Consider the following 16,404-nt stretch of genomic DNA (forward strand, 5'->3'; position numbering starts at 1 on the left):
CCTACATTGCAAGAGTTGTTTTAAGTGTCAAATGCAATGTGAAATTAGTGTCTTAAGCAGCTTCTTAAAGGTAGAGGTGCGCAGGCCCATGGGTGAAGAGTTCCAGAATGTGGGGCTGGCAACAAAGAGGCACTCCCTGATGTCAGTGAACCACTCCTGTCGAAAGGCTGGTAATTTTGCTACCTGGGCAAATCCCTTTGAAAATTGTTCTCATACTTTTCCATTTTATGGTAATATCACATACATTCCTTACCGGATCACAAAGTGCACTAACATAAGTCTGCTTTTTGTAGTTTATGGTGATTTCTTGGACTACTGCTGTTCTATGACATCTCACTATGATTACTTTTCAGGGATAGCATTTCATAGAATTAGGTGGCAGTACAGAACTGAAAATAGCACATGCTAATCTTCAGAGATGTCGTTCTTACCATTATTGCACATGGATTTCTCCACAGGAAAAGGAAATCTATCACTGGCCTGTTCGGGAATCTCTTAAAACCATTCTGGCCTTGGGATGGACTCTAGAAAGAACCAAGGAGGGTGAAGCCATACATTATGAGACCAAAAAACACTACACATCCCAGAGTATACAGGTAAGGAAGAATCTGCACATTCCAGTGTACCCAGTGAGCCAACGCAGTAAGATGCGCTCAATAGAATGCACAGTTTTTCCCATAATTATGCATGCATTTTATGAGCATAAAATTTACTGCCAATGCAGCAAGGAGTTTTACGTGCTCTTCTTAGTAACCTCAATTGGAAATCCTATGATTACCCCCCCTCCCAGAGCGTAGATGTGTGCCAGCTTAACTCACTGTAACGAGCTGGGCCTTGGGGCAGCGCAATCACGTCTCTGTAAGCCAGTCTTGGTAGTCAGGCCTGGCAGTTTCATGTTCTGGTGTCCTATAGCTTTAAGGAGGTGGAGTGCCTCTTAGATCAGCGAGTTTCCAATTTCCACAGTTTTCCCTTATCCTTATTCTAAGGCCTCAAACATTTGGGGTAGGAGGATATATGAAGCTAATATTTATCCTCTCAGGGTGGTTCTAATTAATATAAGTCATCCTCTGGCTAGCTAGGGAGTATACTTGTGGCCTAACCTACTTAATCCACTTCTCTAGCTCACTTCTGTTTTATGTGTGAGGAAACTAAACCTTCTCTGAGTCAATAACTAAGACTGAATGGAGCAGACACAATTCCAGGGCTCCATTCTACCAATCTTTTGGTACCAGTGCTAGGATCTCTCTTTAAAAAAAACCAAAACCTAAAACTTGCCTTCTTCCCTCAATATTGCTTCTTATAAACTATCAAAGTCTCTCCCAAGGCTATATTCCCTCAGCCCCCAATAATAAACCATGAAACCACAATTTAGTTACTAAATAATTTTTATTCAATGACTGTCACTTAGCCTTCAGTCATACTGTAATAGATACCAGTTGTAAAGCCTGCATTAAAACTGCTTAAGAAATAGCTCATCCTCTGGTGTTTTTCCCTTACACAATTTCTTACATAAGCTAGAACAATAGGAATATCACTGTCTTCAAAGCACAAAGCAAAATAGATCAATATTTCATTTCTCTGGGTTTAAATGTACAGCTGGAAGAGATTCCATGTCAGAGTTTCCAAAGCACCAACTTTAGCTAATTAGAAAACAGTCAAGCTCTAGATTCTACCTGTGTATTATCAGCAGTTATAGCATTGCAGGTTCCAAATCAATTCTTAAGGATAATTAGTCAAAATACAAAGTTTAAGTTCTAAATACATTACTTCAACAGTATTATCAATTCCAAAGTAACAAGTTAGGGCTGAATATTAGCATTGCACCCTCTGGGTTCTCATGCATCGTCCCTGTCAGCTTTCAGAAGCTTCTGTAACCAGGGCTGGTGCAAGGGTTTTAGGCATCCAAGGTGAACCATCTGCCTTGCGCCCACACCCCCTCCCCCCTCCCCCCAGTCCAGGCTCTGGTTCCAGCCCTGACCTTAGTCACTTAGACACACACATTTAGGTTCCTTGTCTTACACATGCACCTTTACACGGGCTCCCTCCCTCCCTCGCACTAACACCATTGTTCTCTCATACACACACAATCCCTCTCACTCATACACGCACCCAAACAGAGGCACTGCTCGCAGCCCGCCGAGTCTCTGCTTCTTTCGACTGTGAATGGGATGGGCTCCGCTCATGGCCCCACATTGCTGCTCTTTGCCGCCCCCATAATGGCTGGTGCTCTAGGCGACCGCCTAGTTTGCCTATTGGGATGCACCAACCCTGTCTGTAACCCAGTTTCTAAAACATTAGTTCAATCTAATTACTGTCATTGCAGTTCTCTGATTTAAATACACAACCTCTGCTAGACTGCAGAAGCTTCAGTAACACATCTCCTACAGTATTAAGTAAAGTTATTTGGTGACTGCTCAGAATGCTGGACTTTAGCTGCACAAGTTCAGCAGTGGTAGGATTGATTGCAACTTCTCAAAACACAATTATATTTCAAACAGAAACTAATTAACCAATTATATTTCAAACAGAAACACAACTTAATACAGCTTCAAACTCTTACATGTGTGTTTTATTACCCAAACATAATACTATTTCCCTCAGAAACCTCAGCTCACTCCATAACCTTAATCTACTGAAAGAAAACCCCATCTCATAGGCCTTGACTGTATGCTTAACTGGAGCTTAGTGCTAAATAAGGATACTAGCTCTACTCTTTTTCCTGGTGTTTTTCTCTTTTACATGAACTATGCTGTGACCATTCTAGCCTTTCCAAGTGTCTGCTTTAAGTTCTCACAGCCTTTTAAAATATTCCATTCCCTAAACATAGATTCCCCCAGATTTCCTTTAATATAGCAACATTTCCTCCCCTGATATCTTAGAACACAGACTTAGTTTAGGAACTGGACTGTCTATCTGGCTCTCCTTCCTCTTCCTCTTCCTCCTCCTTCTTCTCATCAAACTCCATGAGTGAGCTGCAAGCTGTGTGCTCCTTCTCCCCACCTCCTCCCTTTGATGTTTCCCTATGACTCCTTTTAAAGAATTTGATAACCTTTGCTATGATTCACTCTGACTCAGCTGTTCTCTGCTCAAGCTCTCCCAAACTAGCTACAGGGGAAGCTGGGAAATGGAGTCTACCTAGGGCAGCCATCTTAATCTAGCTTTTGTCTTTTGTGCAGAGACCAATACAACTACTAGGAAATCATCAAACTCACATTTTCTTAGTGCTGGAAATTTTACTCTAGGTCAAAGGTGGAGTCAAGTTTCTAGTGCTTTCATCAGAAGTGGCAACCTCAGCTTCTCCGAGTTGTGTGTCTTCGGGTGTTGCCAGGCAGCAGATGGCACAGGTGAAAGAGGGAGCTGGAGAGGCCTCATGAGAACACAGCTCAATATCCCATTGCTACATTTTAGGATATTTATGTTTCTTTTTCCTCCCTAACTGTCTCAATTTTACAGCCATCCCAGCATTAACCTCCACTTAGTGCTATACCTCTTGTCTCTGCATTGTATTTTTTTTTTAATTTCCTTCTCCTCTTAGGGACCCACCACCACTGCTTCCTTTTTCTCACTGTAGTTTAGCTCCAAACAGCTGATGGAATTGGGGAGTTGAGAAACTGTTCTCTTCTTTTCCGCTCCCAGCCAAACATCAGGCAGGTCAGACCCAGATCACTCCTATGCTGAAACTTTCTTCTTCTTGCCTCACCTTTGCTCTTAAAGGAACAGTGCCCTGTTAAAAAAATATGTATATTTAAATTAATTTGAACCATTGGCTCATACTAAGGAGCGAACCAGCCACTGAAACAAAAAAGCAAGTGAGAAAGTTAAGAGGCAGTGGCACACAACTGAGGGAACCTGGCACATTTAATTCTGTCAAACTCTCCATCGAGGTTTAAAATGTACATTCAGCCTGTACTGAGTGCACATTTTTCAGTCTGCACACTTATTTTAACTCTGATATATCAGGAGTTACATTTTTTTTTACCTGTGCATTAAGAAACTGTGCATTGAATTTCAGTGCACAGTTTTAACACACAGGTTATTATATTAGCCTCCAGATTAGGCAGGAGCTGGCACATTACATCCCAAAGAATTTAGGTAAAGTAGTAGAGTTGCTAATCCAGTTTTGATTTTGCCTCATGAGATTGTGATTCTGATTCCTCTGTACAATTTAGAACTCCATGGGGAAAAATTTAGAACTCTATGGGGAAAAAATAGGACTGAATCAATGTATTTGGGTTGATCTGAATTAGATGGTAACTTCATAGAGCAGGACCTATCAAAGCAGGTCCCAGAGCAATCAAACAGCTCAGGTAAAGAGAAACTGACATAGCAACATATCGCAGACTACCCAAGTAGGATCAGTACAAGTTTTGGAATTCAGTATATTAACCAAAGCACTTTTCAGCTATAGGAAATCCGGATAGGAAAGTGTGGCAGCCATAACAGTGTATGAAGTCAAGTTTTTTGTTCCAATTTAATCAATGGTGATCTAGGTCCATTCAAAAGAAATTTACAACATTAGCAGGAAATTAATCCCCATGACCTTTCAGAAGACTCATATTAAGCAGTATTTTCATACACTAATCCTTGGCTTCTGATTTCTGATAGAACTTTTTGACTGTAAGGTAAATTTTTAGTTGGATACCTAACCAGAGGAGACAGCCACAGAGGCAAGCCCACCACAGACAATAGCAGAGGAATAAGGAGCAGGGAAAGGTCAAAATCAGAGAATAATGTGCTTTATTACAATATCAAACTGTATATAACATATAATGTATTTTTTTTAATTCTTTATTTATATGCTTTTTGTAAATTACAAATCAAAGATTTATAACAGAAATCTCAGGTGTCATTACAGAAATAAAGAGAGAAATTGAAAACAAAGAGAATATGTAATGTATGACTTCTTAGTTAATACAGTCAATGATTCTAATACACCTCTTGATAGGGACAGAAAAAGGGAGAATTTTAATCAATTAAACAGACATCTTAGGAAATAGTTAAGAATACTACGGCATGGTCACCTTCTTTATATTCATGTCTCTGGGGAGGATGTGGGTTGTTTTTTTAACTCAATGAATCCTGCCAGTTGTTCAGGAGAGAAGAAGATATTACATTCATCTCTCCTTTTTACTAAACACTTGCATGGGAAACGTAATAAAAAGGTATATCCTAAGGCTAAAACTTCAGCACGCAGATTTAAGAATTGCTTACGCCTCTGTTGCGTTGCCAAGGCAAGATCTGAAATATTTTTATGTTTAAATCATGAAATACAATTGGATATTTCCTGAAGTAACTCTTCATAATCTTATTCACCTCAAAGTTTGTAACTAATGATATTAATAAAGTACCTTTATCAATAATAGTCAATTCTGAGTTTTCTAGGAAATTCGTCAAATTGCCTTGAAAAGGCTCATTTGACCTATTATTTTTGGAAATAGGTAAAAAATAACATGTATTTATTACCGGCATATCTAATTCAACAAAACCCAGAGTTTCTATAAAAAATTTCCTAAGAGTTATATATGGAGTCTCTCCAGCAATACGGGGAAAATCTATTATCCGAAGATTTAAACTTTTAAAGTTATTTTCCAATAGTTCCATTTGTCTATCCAGTCTTAGTCGGTCCTTAGCAACAATGGCTTTGAAATCTTTCGGTTTTTCAATTTCTTTTTCCAATTCCGTTACCCTTTTATCTGTCTCAGTCAGTTTCAAATCTACAGCAGCCAATTCCTGTAGTTGTTTGGTATTTGCTTGATTCAGTGTTTGGTAAGCATTTTTCATCTCCAGCCTAAACCCCACTACCAAGTCCCAGAGTCCTTGCAGGGTCACACCGGCTGGGCTAGGGGGGGAAGGAAGGAGTAGAGACGACCCTTGCATTGCCGGTATCGCTGATATCTCCCCTACCTGCTTCAACAAGCGGCTGAGGATCTCCAGCAGTTCCAGAGGCTAGCTGTACCAACAGCGGCAATTCCCCCGCAGCTCTCTCCTTTCCTCCTGCCGGTTCCATATCGCCGTTTGTAGCCATCGTTGTTCCTATCCTCGGCGTTTCAGGGGCCAAACTTCTCTCCAATGCGACGGTGACCCCGGAAGTACTTGGATTTTCCGGGTCAGCATCGCCACCTCCTCCGTCGTCTCTCTGTGCCGGTGGCCTTCTGTGATCGGGGCTCAGCGACGCCTCCTCCAAGAGCGCAAGGGACTCTCCCTCGTCTCTTCGCCCAACGGGATCATCGGTTCCTGGTTGCATTGGTAGGGACAAGAAGCGTACTATTTCTTGTTGGATTGGTGAGGGTAAAGGTTCCATTGGAAATACCCTCACCTTTCCCTTATGTTTTGGAGGCATAATTTTCTTCACGAAATTTGAAATTTCCCGCTGAGATGTTTCGCTGCGATGTTACCAGCGTTACATTCATGCCGCCATCTTAACCGGAAGTCCCATCCCATATATAATGTATTTTATTGTAATATCAAAATAATACAATAAAAAAAACACATAAATCATCAGAACGTATAAAACAGAATATGTACAAACCAACCAGTAAACTCACATATATGAAACATTTATTACAGATTGCTGCTGGTGGCTAACTCATATCATTAAAGGAGACCTGACATGGCCATGCTATGACACACACAATTGTTGCTGTTCTCCTGTTTCCATGGGAGAGAGACTTAAGACTAGGGGGATGGAGAACTGAAAAGTGAGGACAGAGACAGATTGAAATATGCTGATGCCCAGGGCAAGCTAGTAATTTGACACTACCATTTCCCTATTGGTTGGTGCTCTAGGCAGTTGCCCTGTTGGTCTGCCCCTTAATCCGTCCCTGGGTGAGGAGATCAAAAAGTGGGGATGGGTGCTGGGAGTTGGAGGGAACGAATGAAGAGAGGTAGGAAGAGAGATCAGAAGAAGAAATATAGTAGGTTGATTAGTGAGGGAGATTAATTGAGGGAAATGGAAACCTAAGATGCAAAGAAAAAGGGAGATGGAGAGCTGTGGAGAAAGAAAGATGGAGGGCTGGAAGTGTGAGAAAGTATCAAGGAGAGGGAGAGAGCAAGAGATGGGTAGAAGGTGGGCTGAGAGGCAGCAAAGAAGAGGTGGACAGCTCAGAGGGGATCATAAGGGCAGTAAATAAAGAGATGGTGAAAAATGGGAGGGATGGAGAGAGAAAGGAAGGGAGAAGAACAATGGATAGAAATTAAATTAAAGAAAAAGATCTGAGAGGCAGATGAGAGAGATGGATGAAGAAAGGAAACAAATATAGAAAAAAAGAGAAAGTGTAAAAGAAAACCAAGAAGCAAAGTAGAAGACACAGACTGAGAAATGAAAGCAAAGAAGAGACTGAGGGAAAATCCCCTACAATCAAGGTGGAAAAAAAAATCAAAATTATGTATAGTATTTGCAACAGTTTTCAACTTTTGTGAACCAGAGGGTACATGATATCTCAAACTTTTGAAAACAGTACATTGGTCATGAAAGACTGAGAACCACTAGCTTACACAATTCAAAAATTAATGCATGCATTTTTGAAACTTCAATGTGCACACATTGTTTTTTTCCATCAACCAAATTACACTCTCAAGAATATCATTTTTGTTCTGAAAAAAAGTATATACACGTTGTGAAACTGTGCACATACTTAAAGCTGGCTGAAAATTCACTTACCTGACTTCAGCCATTCTACTAACATAACCCCCAATTTTACCCTTGTAAGTTTCAATTAAGACTGAAAATGTATCTCCTATATTTAATATTAAAGATTAGAAAAGTGTGAAGATAAGAATTGTTATCTTGATAAACTACCATGTGAAAAATCATCGTATGTGGGCCTGTGATAAATTTTTTCAAACTGATTCTTTAAAACTAAAACACGTGTTTTGCTTTTTTTACTGTGCTCTTATTATTTGCATATAGCACATATCCCAGCAGTTATCTACATTTAAGTTGCATAAGGATTTACAACCTTCTGGTTGTACATGTAGGATAAATCTAAATAAAAGTCATTGGGAAAAACTTGTGCTTAAGACAAGTTTGCAAACTGTAGTCCTGTTGGGTCAGGAGTTCATAGCATTTTTTTTTTTTTGAGGTGGTGGATGACTAAACTTACAAACTTATGATATGAGAGCTGCCAGCCATCATGATTCATGAAATGTAGGTGTGAAAGGCTTGGTGCCCAACGTTGTGTACAGTGGTATCTACAGATGAATTCTGTTTCTGCAATGGATAGCTGCAATTATTTTACAACTATGCAAATTATTCTTACATTAAGGGCTTCTGCTGCACAAGAAAGCCAATAATGATTATATCATGCAGATACTACTTAACTCTGACTCTTTGTAGGAAAATGGCTACAATCCTGTTCCCGATGACCTGAGTAACGTTGTCCTCTCCAGGGAAATGCAGGTCAGCAAAATTCAGATCTGCACCCACACCCCCACATTCTGTGTACACTAATACAAGGAGTTTATATCTCTTGTATTCTATACATGGAATATTTATATTACCTGTCCTTTCTGTGCATGTGTGTGTATATTGACATTATACTGTATAAATTCTCTTTCTCTATATATCTACATATATACAGTTTATATAAATATAAATATGATATATAACTAGAGAAGATTATATAGGTGGGGGGGCTATATCACTTGTACTGTTGATACACAGAGGGGATGAATATCTTCTTACTGTATAGACTCCCATATAAAGGAATATATATGAACATCATGAGTTTTGTGCACACAGACATAGACAGAGCTTTTATATCTCTGGTATTGCATTGATGTATATCTTTAGTATACTGTTAGAGATATTACTTAACACCTGTACTGCAGACACACAGAGGGCAATATTCAGAAAAGCAGTGAATGGAAACTTATTCAGCTAAAGTTAGATGGATATGTTGCCAGGGATATTCAGCAAGATAAACATTCCACTGAATATACTCCCTAATTTTATCCAGGTATATGCAACTGGTAGGGATGTTCAGAGGGACCGCATATGTTACATTCGGTATTCGTATTCGTTGGGGGGCAGATAAGTTGCATTCGGCAAGGGGGGCCCCCGATCCATTCATGTGTTCCATTCTTATTTGTTTCCCGGCTAAAATTTAATTAATTACAACCCCCCACTCTCCTGCCCCCCCCCCCCCCAAGACTTGCCAAAACTCCCTGGTGGTCCAGCGGGGGTCCAGGAGCGATCTCTTGCACTCGGTCCGTGGGCTGCCAGTAATCAAAATGGCACCGATAGCCTTTGCCCTAACTATGTCACAGGGGCTACCGGTGCCATTGGTCGGCCCCTGTCACATGGTAGGAGCACAAGATGGCACCGGACGTCCATTGCTCCTTCCATGTGGCAGGGGCCGACCAATGGCACCGGTAGCCCCTGTGACATAGTAAGGGCAGAGGCTATCAGCGCCATTTTGAATACCGGCAGCCGACGGTGTGAGTGCAGTAGATGGCTCCCGGACCCCTGCTGGACCACCAGGGAGTTTTGGCAAGTCTTGGGGGGTGTTACCAATCTGTTAGGGAGTTAGCAATCTGGTACGCTCTCCTTCTCCAGAGGGGAGGAGTTAGCAATCTTCTGTCACTCACCCCGCCAGGAAGGCGGAGTTAGCAATCTGTACTGCTGTTCTCCTGAAAGGGAAAGGAGTAGCGATATGACATGACCTGCTCCTCCAGAGGGGAGGAGTTAGCTATCTGTAGATCTGTTAGCAAACTGCTGTTAGATGCTCCTGTAAGGAAAGGAGGTAGCAATCTGTTATGGATCAACTCTCCAAGGAAGAGGAGTTGGCAATCTATATAATGATACTCTTCTGAGGAGAGGAGAGAACAATAGGTATATTGTACTTCACTGCTGAGATAGCAATCTATCATGCCTCCGCTACGGAGTAGCAATCTGTATATATATAAGCTGCTGGCAAGTCTCAAAGAAAGAGGAGTAGCTGTCTATATAATACATCCGAGAGCGGAGTTAGTGGTCTGTAGTGGTTGGCTCCCACAGAGTGACAATAGTGAAAGGAATGACCACTTGGAGGAAATGGTGAATCCCTGGGCCGATGGCAGATGACAGTCCCCCCAGGAGGAGGTCCTGAGAGGAACCACTGGCTAGGCTAGAATATGAGAAAAACACAAATAGTTCTTTATTAGACTGGAAGCTGGACCACCAAGGGTGGCAGTAGTGAGTCGCTGTGTTCGGCAAGGCTGAAGTCCTTCTGATACTTGAATATAATCTCTGGGTCACTGAGCTGTAGAGAGAGACTAGAAGTAGTGAGTAGACAGGGTACTGGATACAAGATGGTACACTCACAATAGTAGATGTGTGCAATGGTCTCTACGCCACAGAGAGTCTTCAGTACATTCAGGAACAGGAGCCGGAGGCGAGCACTGGTTCCAATAAACAGTCTGTAATAAGAACTCACAATTGCTGTATATGGAAAGGCTTCTAGAGTAGAAGAGAGTCTGTAAAGGATTCTAGGAACATGGGACCTCGTGGAGCGAGTACCGGTTCCTATCTGCAATCTTGCCAATGTAACTCTTGATCTCCGTACCTTCGATAACATCTTGGATGGAAGGGAGTCTTCAGAGCTATAGGAATGTAGGCCCTCGTGGAGCGAGTACCGATTCCTATGTAATAGAACTCACTGTGTTCACGTCCGCGATCATTTCCAGGCAATGAGGAGTCTTCTGAGTGTTGTGGCAATCTGAAATCAAGAAGAGAGAGTGGAGCCCCCATGTAGCGGGTACTCCTGGTAAGTTTGAAAAGGCCAAGCAGTGGGGAAGGATTCCCCTTGCTGACTCGGATCGTTGTTGCAAGTATCATGGACTGTCGAAGCAAGTCCTGTTGGAGTTCCTTGCTAACTCTTTAGAGGTTAGCAAACAAAGTCCTTTTAAAGTGCAAATGGATGATGTCACTACAGGGGGACGCCCCCGAGGTTCGCGCCCTTGCTGGTACAAAGTCTGGAGCGCACGCGCGCACCCTTACGTCATCGGGAACATGGCGGATCTGTAGCGTCAAGCCAGCCCGGGGACACCGGGACCAAGAGGCGGAGAGAAGCCGCGGCTGCATCTGTCTGTCAGAGCCGAAGGGAGTCGCATCCCAGGTAGAGAGGGTGGAGCGAGGGGCGAGAAGAGGCACGAACGCAACAGGGGGGTCAGGAGGGTGGGGGTTTTGTTTAAATTCGCTCCTTTAGACGGCCAAATAATTCGGTGAAGATTCATTGTATTCGTGGGAAATCGTGATACATTCGTGACGCAACGAATATGGCCCTATACGTTGCTGATTGCCAATATGTTGCAAATGAATGCACACCCCTAGCAACTGGATAACTTTCAAACCTAACCGTTTATATTTGACTATATGCAGCATTGTCCTGGAAAAACATAACATCTGCTTTATTGCATAGTTTGTGTGTAACTGATTAATGTAATATTCAGTAGTGTCTGTGTGTATGTGGGGAGAAAGGATCTGACTGTGCAATGTATGTGAACATTACTGTGCATTGAGCAGTGTGTGCATTGTTGGTCAGTGTGTATGTGTAACTGTGCACTGTGCATTTTTAAGTATATGAGTATAACCATAAGCTGTGTCTGAATGTAATTGTGAATTGTACACTCTTAGGCAGAATGTGAGGGTTTAACTGCGTTATGCAGCAGTGTTTATATGTGTATAACTGTGAGCTGTGCCTTTAGCAGAGGTGCATAGTGTTCAGTGGTATTTGAGTGTGCGTGTGTCTGTGTGTATGTGCAGCAATTGTTTAAGAGTGTTGGTCTGATTGTGCAATTCTTAACAATGTGTGTGAGTATGTGTATAACTTTATTACTTAACCATATGTGTCACTAGGCACTGCCCAAAAGGATGTGAATATAATTGTACTGCTTAACAGTGTATGTAATGCTAAGAAATATAGTTATACACACAGTACTGAGAAGCTCACCGTTATTCATAAACACATACACATAAAGCTAAGCAGGCCAGTTACCCACACATTTCAGCAGTGCACAACCTCACATAGACACTGCTAAACAATATATATTTGTGTGTGGGTATACTTTGCTCAGCAGTGAGTGCATGATTGCATGTGGGTATGGTAACCGTGTTCAGCAGTATGGCGGTAATTTTGTAACATTGTGTATAAGAAATGTTACATCAATTTTCAAAGCAAAAGTCCGCTTTGAAAATTATCCTGCCAAATCTACCCACACTTGCTACAACATCTGCACAAAGTTTTCATGAAATTTTATACATATACGTTTTAAAATCCAAAAGTATGCCCATAAGTGCAAATGTCTCTTCAACTCTGCCCCCATATATACCTCTGCTCAGTTTGGATAAACTTACATGCAAACATGATATATGATTGTAAGTTTACTTGCATGTTGGGTAAGCAATTATGTAAAAACCCATTTCAGCAGGTAAAACACTGTTTTATCCATGGAAATGCTTTTCAAAATTACCATCCCATGTGTATAACTGCCCTGCTGAGCAATGACCAGATATGTTTGTTTGTGTGCATAATCATCACTATTCAATGTGTATGCAACTATTCATTGCTCTGCTGTGTTTGTGTGCGTGTGAGACTGTGCATTGCTTAACAGCTTGTGCATGTAATGTGTATGATTGTAGAATTTAGCAGATATGTATTGTTTCCTTCTTTGTTTGGTTTTTCTTGGCATCGTTACAGGGAATGACTGAAATCATGGCTGAAAACTATCACAATATTTGGGCCAAAAAAAAGAAAACTGAATTGAATAGCAGAGGTAAGTTTGAATTTTATACAGTGCATAAACAATTGTCCTACTTGTGTACTTTAATTAAATGCTGCCTGTTCCCAATATTATATAACACAGTAGATGTCAGCAGATGATAAACCCATCAGCCTGCCTAGTTTTCTTGGTTATCTCTGTCTATACTGCTGGGGCTAAGAAGAGGTCCCAGCTGTCTGCTCTACAAACCTGACTGCCAGCAGTCCCTTTTGAGTTCTAGGAAGATAAGCATCTGTATTTCCATCATAAGAACATAAGAAAATGCCATACTGGGTCAGACCAGGGGTCCATCAAGCCCAGCATCCTGCTTCCAACAGTGGCCAATCCAGGCCATAAGAACCTGGCAAGTACCCAAAAACTAAGTCTATTCCATGTTACCATTGCTAATGGCAGTGGCTATTCTCTAAGTGAACTTAATAGCAGGTAATGGACTTCTCCTCCAAGAACTTATCCAATCCTTTTTTAAACACCGCTATACTAACTGCACTAACTAAACCGACATCCAGACTCATCTCCATCCCCACCCCACCCTCACATACTCCTTTTATTTTACCCAGCCTCTCTCTATCTGTCCCAGGTATGCTTTTATTCTATCACGGTTTCCACCACCTCGGCTGGTTAATTATTCCAGGCATCTGTCACCCTTTCCATTATGAAATATTCCTTCTGACAAGAGGTGTTGCTGCTGGGTGCTTAAAAGATCGGGAGCACAGGCCTATAAGCCTTTCCTCCCCTTTCTCATCCTTTCTCCCTCCCATCATTTTGATAATTTAACTGAAGAATCACAATCTCCTCTCCTAAAACTCAACATTCCTGTTATATATAAATCACTTAAAACAGAGGGACCTAAGGGTTAGAGCAATGGGCTGAAAATCAGGGAAATCCGAGTTTGAATCCCACTTCTTGTGACTTTGGGCAAGTAACTTTATGCCCCGATGCCTCAGCTACCTGCTTACATTGTATGGGACTTATTGTACCTGAATTCTATAACCAAAAAAAAGGGCTGTAAACTACCTTAAGGATTATTTGGAAAGGCTGTCTAAAAATTCCAAAATTAAATGATATTAAACATGAATTTAAAAGCCATCAGGTTGTTTCACGTACATTTAATGTGCTGGATGGGTAGATGAGCCTGTCTATTCCTAATCCTCCCATCTGGATCAAACGATAAAGTGCTGCCCCATATCAGGTTTGTTCTTCGGTCACTTTCTCCCTTTCTCATCTTAAATGCTCACTCCCCACCCCAGCCCCACTTGCTCAATCTCACCTATCCAGTCCCCCCTCATTTGCTACCTGATACTCTCTACTCCCCTTCCTTGCTCTCACCCCTTGCTGCCACAGCCCTTGCTGCTCACTTTCTCACCTTTCCATCTCCCTCACTTGCTATCCCACCCCTCCTGCTTTCACTACCTAGCCCCCTTGCTCACTCTTTCACCCCTGAAGACTGCTCACTGTTACCGCTCTGCCCCCTTGCTCTCATCCCTCTACTTTTGTCCACTCTCCCCCAATGTATTATTTGCTCTCCTAGCCTCAATTTTTACTTTCTTCCCCATTCTCTTTTCCCCTTCTCCCCTCCCTTTGTTCCTGCTCTCCTATGTGATCCTCCTTCATCACACCAGACCAAAAGATCTCCCCTTCCACTGGCAGGAGGAAAGCAGTGTCAGTGCGTTTTGCTTGCTAATTGTAGCTTTCACATTTGTTACAAACACTACCAACAGGTTAATCAGGGTTGCTTCACAAATGCTCATGGTGACAGATCTTCCTCATCCCAGGATCCACAGCACAATTTGCAGCCTTCAAATTGCTAGGAACACTGTGATATCTCCAGCGATCTCTTCTATAGAGCAATCCGAATCCTCGAGGGTGGGATTGCAGGGCTGGCCAGCTAGAAGCAGGTTACTTGGCTTCAAATAACAGAACTACCATCATGGGCAGAGCAAAAGCCTTCCAACAGGGCAGACCCTGATTCAAGACCAGGTGTGGCTCTGTATTTTCCCTTACAAGCCTAAAGCAGATGAAGCACAAATAGGAGCAGCTGAGACCGGGGACACTGTTGAGCAGCCTCGGGGCATGGGCCCCATGTGCCCAGGGCTAATCATGCTCCCAGCCTCTGACCCTTTCTTTTTCTCTCCAGCTTTATATCATAATAATTTCTCCTTTAATTTATTTATCAATTGAAAATGCTGCAAGCTTGTATTTTATTGTAGTCTATTATTCAATATTTGAATGTTTCTATCCTACCCCCCACTTTCTCTTTTTTTCCTCCATGGAATACACTGAGAAATTAATTTTCAAAGACAGAAAAGTCTGCGGGTAATTTTTACCCGCAGACTTTCTACAAATTTTAAAAGTAGAGAGACCAGGGTTCAAATCCTACTAATACTCATTGTGACTTTTGGCAAGTCATTTCACCGTCCATTGCCTCAGGTGCAACCGAGGTATAAACCCTACGGGTACCCGGCAATACCTACTGAATCTTAATTTAACTTGCCTTAAATGAAAATATGTGAGCTAAATAAATGTCTAAATTGTAAACCACCCTAAAAATATTTAACACATCCTACTCTCTACAAAAGGGATCCCTACACCATGGGCCAGAGCCAGCTAGTTTTGCCAGCCTGCTATACTTTTTCTTCACCTGGTCAAATTTGGCCTGCGGAGAACATGGGATTTTTATGCACAGCTACAGCAGAAAGGCTGCAAAAAACCACTGGTGGGGAGGCCAGGCCCCGCTAGTGGAAGAGGAAGTCCAGATCTGTGCACTGAAGAAAGCCAGTGAGAGAACAGGTGGCCAGGCAGTGCCATTGAAAGACTCTAATATGGGGTAAATAAAGGAGGGAATGAGAAAGAGAGGAGGAGGAAAGGGGCGGGGTGAGAGATGGAAGGGAAAGAATGGCAATGAATGAGAGTGGGAGGAGAGGGGGATAAATGAGAGAGGAGAGAGTGAAATGAAGAGAGGTGTAGAGGAGGAATGAGAGGGAAGAGAAAGGAAATGAAGCTTGGTGAGTGAGAAGGGAGAGGAAATGGGTAAATCAAAAGGGGTGAATGGGAGGAGAAAGAGTGAAATGAAAGAGAAGGGACAGTGGAGAGAGTGAGTGAGAAGGGAGAGGAAGAGGTGAATGAGATGATTGAGTGAAGGAGGGGAGGGGAAGGAAATAAAAGGGAGGAGGGGATTGAATGGGAGGTGTGAGAGTGAAGTGGAAGGAAGGAAGGTAGTAAGAGGAGGGGAAAGGGTAAGTAAGAAGGAGGGTGGAGTGAATTAAAGGGATGAGGGAAGTGATGTGAAGGAAAGGGTGAGAGGGAACAGGGAGAAAAGGTAATGAGAGGGAAGTTTGTATGATGCTACTAAGGGATCTATAAGGAAGTGGGTGGGAATTATAAGGGATGGGCAGACTACATTTATTTATTTATTTATTTATTTATTTATTTATTTATTTAACATTTTTTATATACCGAGGTTCTGGTAACAATGTTACAAATCACTTCGGTTTACATATAACATTAGGATGACTTAACATATGAGTCTTACATAGAACAGGAAAATGAACTTGGAGAAAAATTGAGTTAAATAATACATATTAAGACAACAAATAAATAACAGCAATCTTATAGAGAGGCAATATGGTCTTTATCTGCCATCATGTT

At 41.9% G+C, this 16,404-nt stretch overlaps 1 protein-coding gene across 1 annotated transcript in view; it reads left to right on the forward strand.

Moving 5' to 3' along the window:
- The window catches only part of RYR3 (ryanodine receptor 3), a 1,291,138-nt gene that overhangs the window by 738,567 nt on the left and 536,167 nt on the right, over positions 1–16,404 (forward strand). Inside the window, 3 exon segments of the mRNA XM_029600192.1 lie at positions 459–596; positions 8,336–8,398; positions 12,678–12,753. Of these exon segments, the coding sequence (XP_029456052.1) occupies positions 459–596; positions 8,336–8,398; positions 12,678–12,753 (277 nt within the window).

This window comes from Rhinatrema bivittatum, chromosome 4 (assembly GCF_901001135.1).
Source record: "Rhinatrema bivittatum chromosome 4, aRhiBiv1.1, whole genome shotgun sequence".
Lineage (NCBI taxonomy): Eukaryota > Metazoa > Chordata > Amphibia > Gymnophiona > Rhinatrematidae > Rhinatrema > Rhinatrema bivittatum.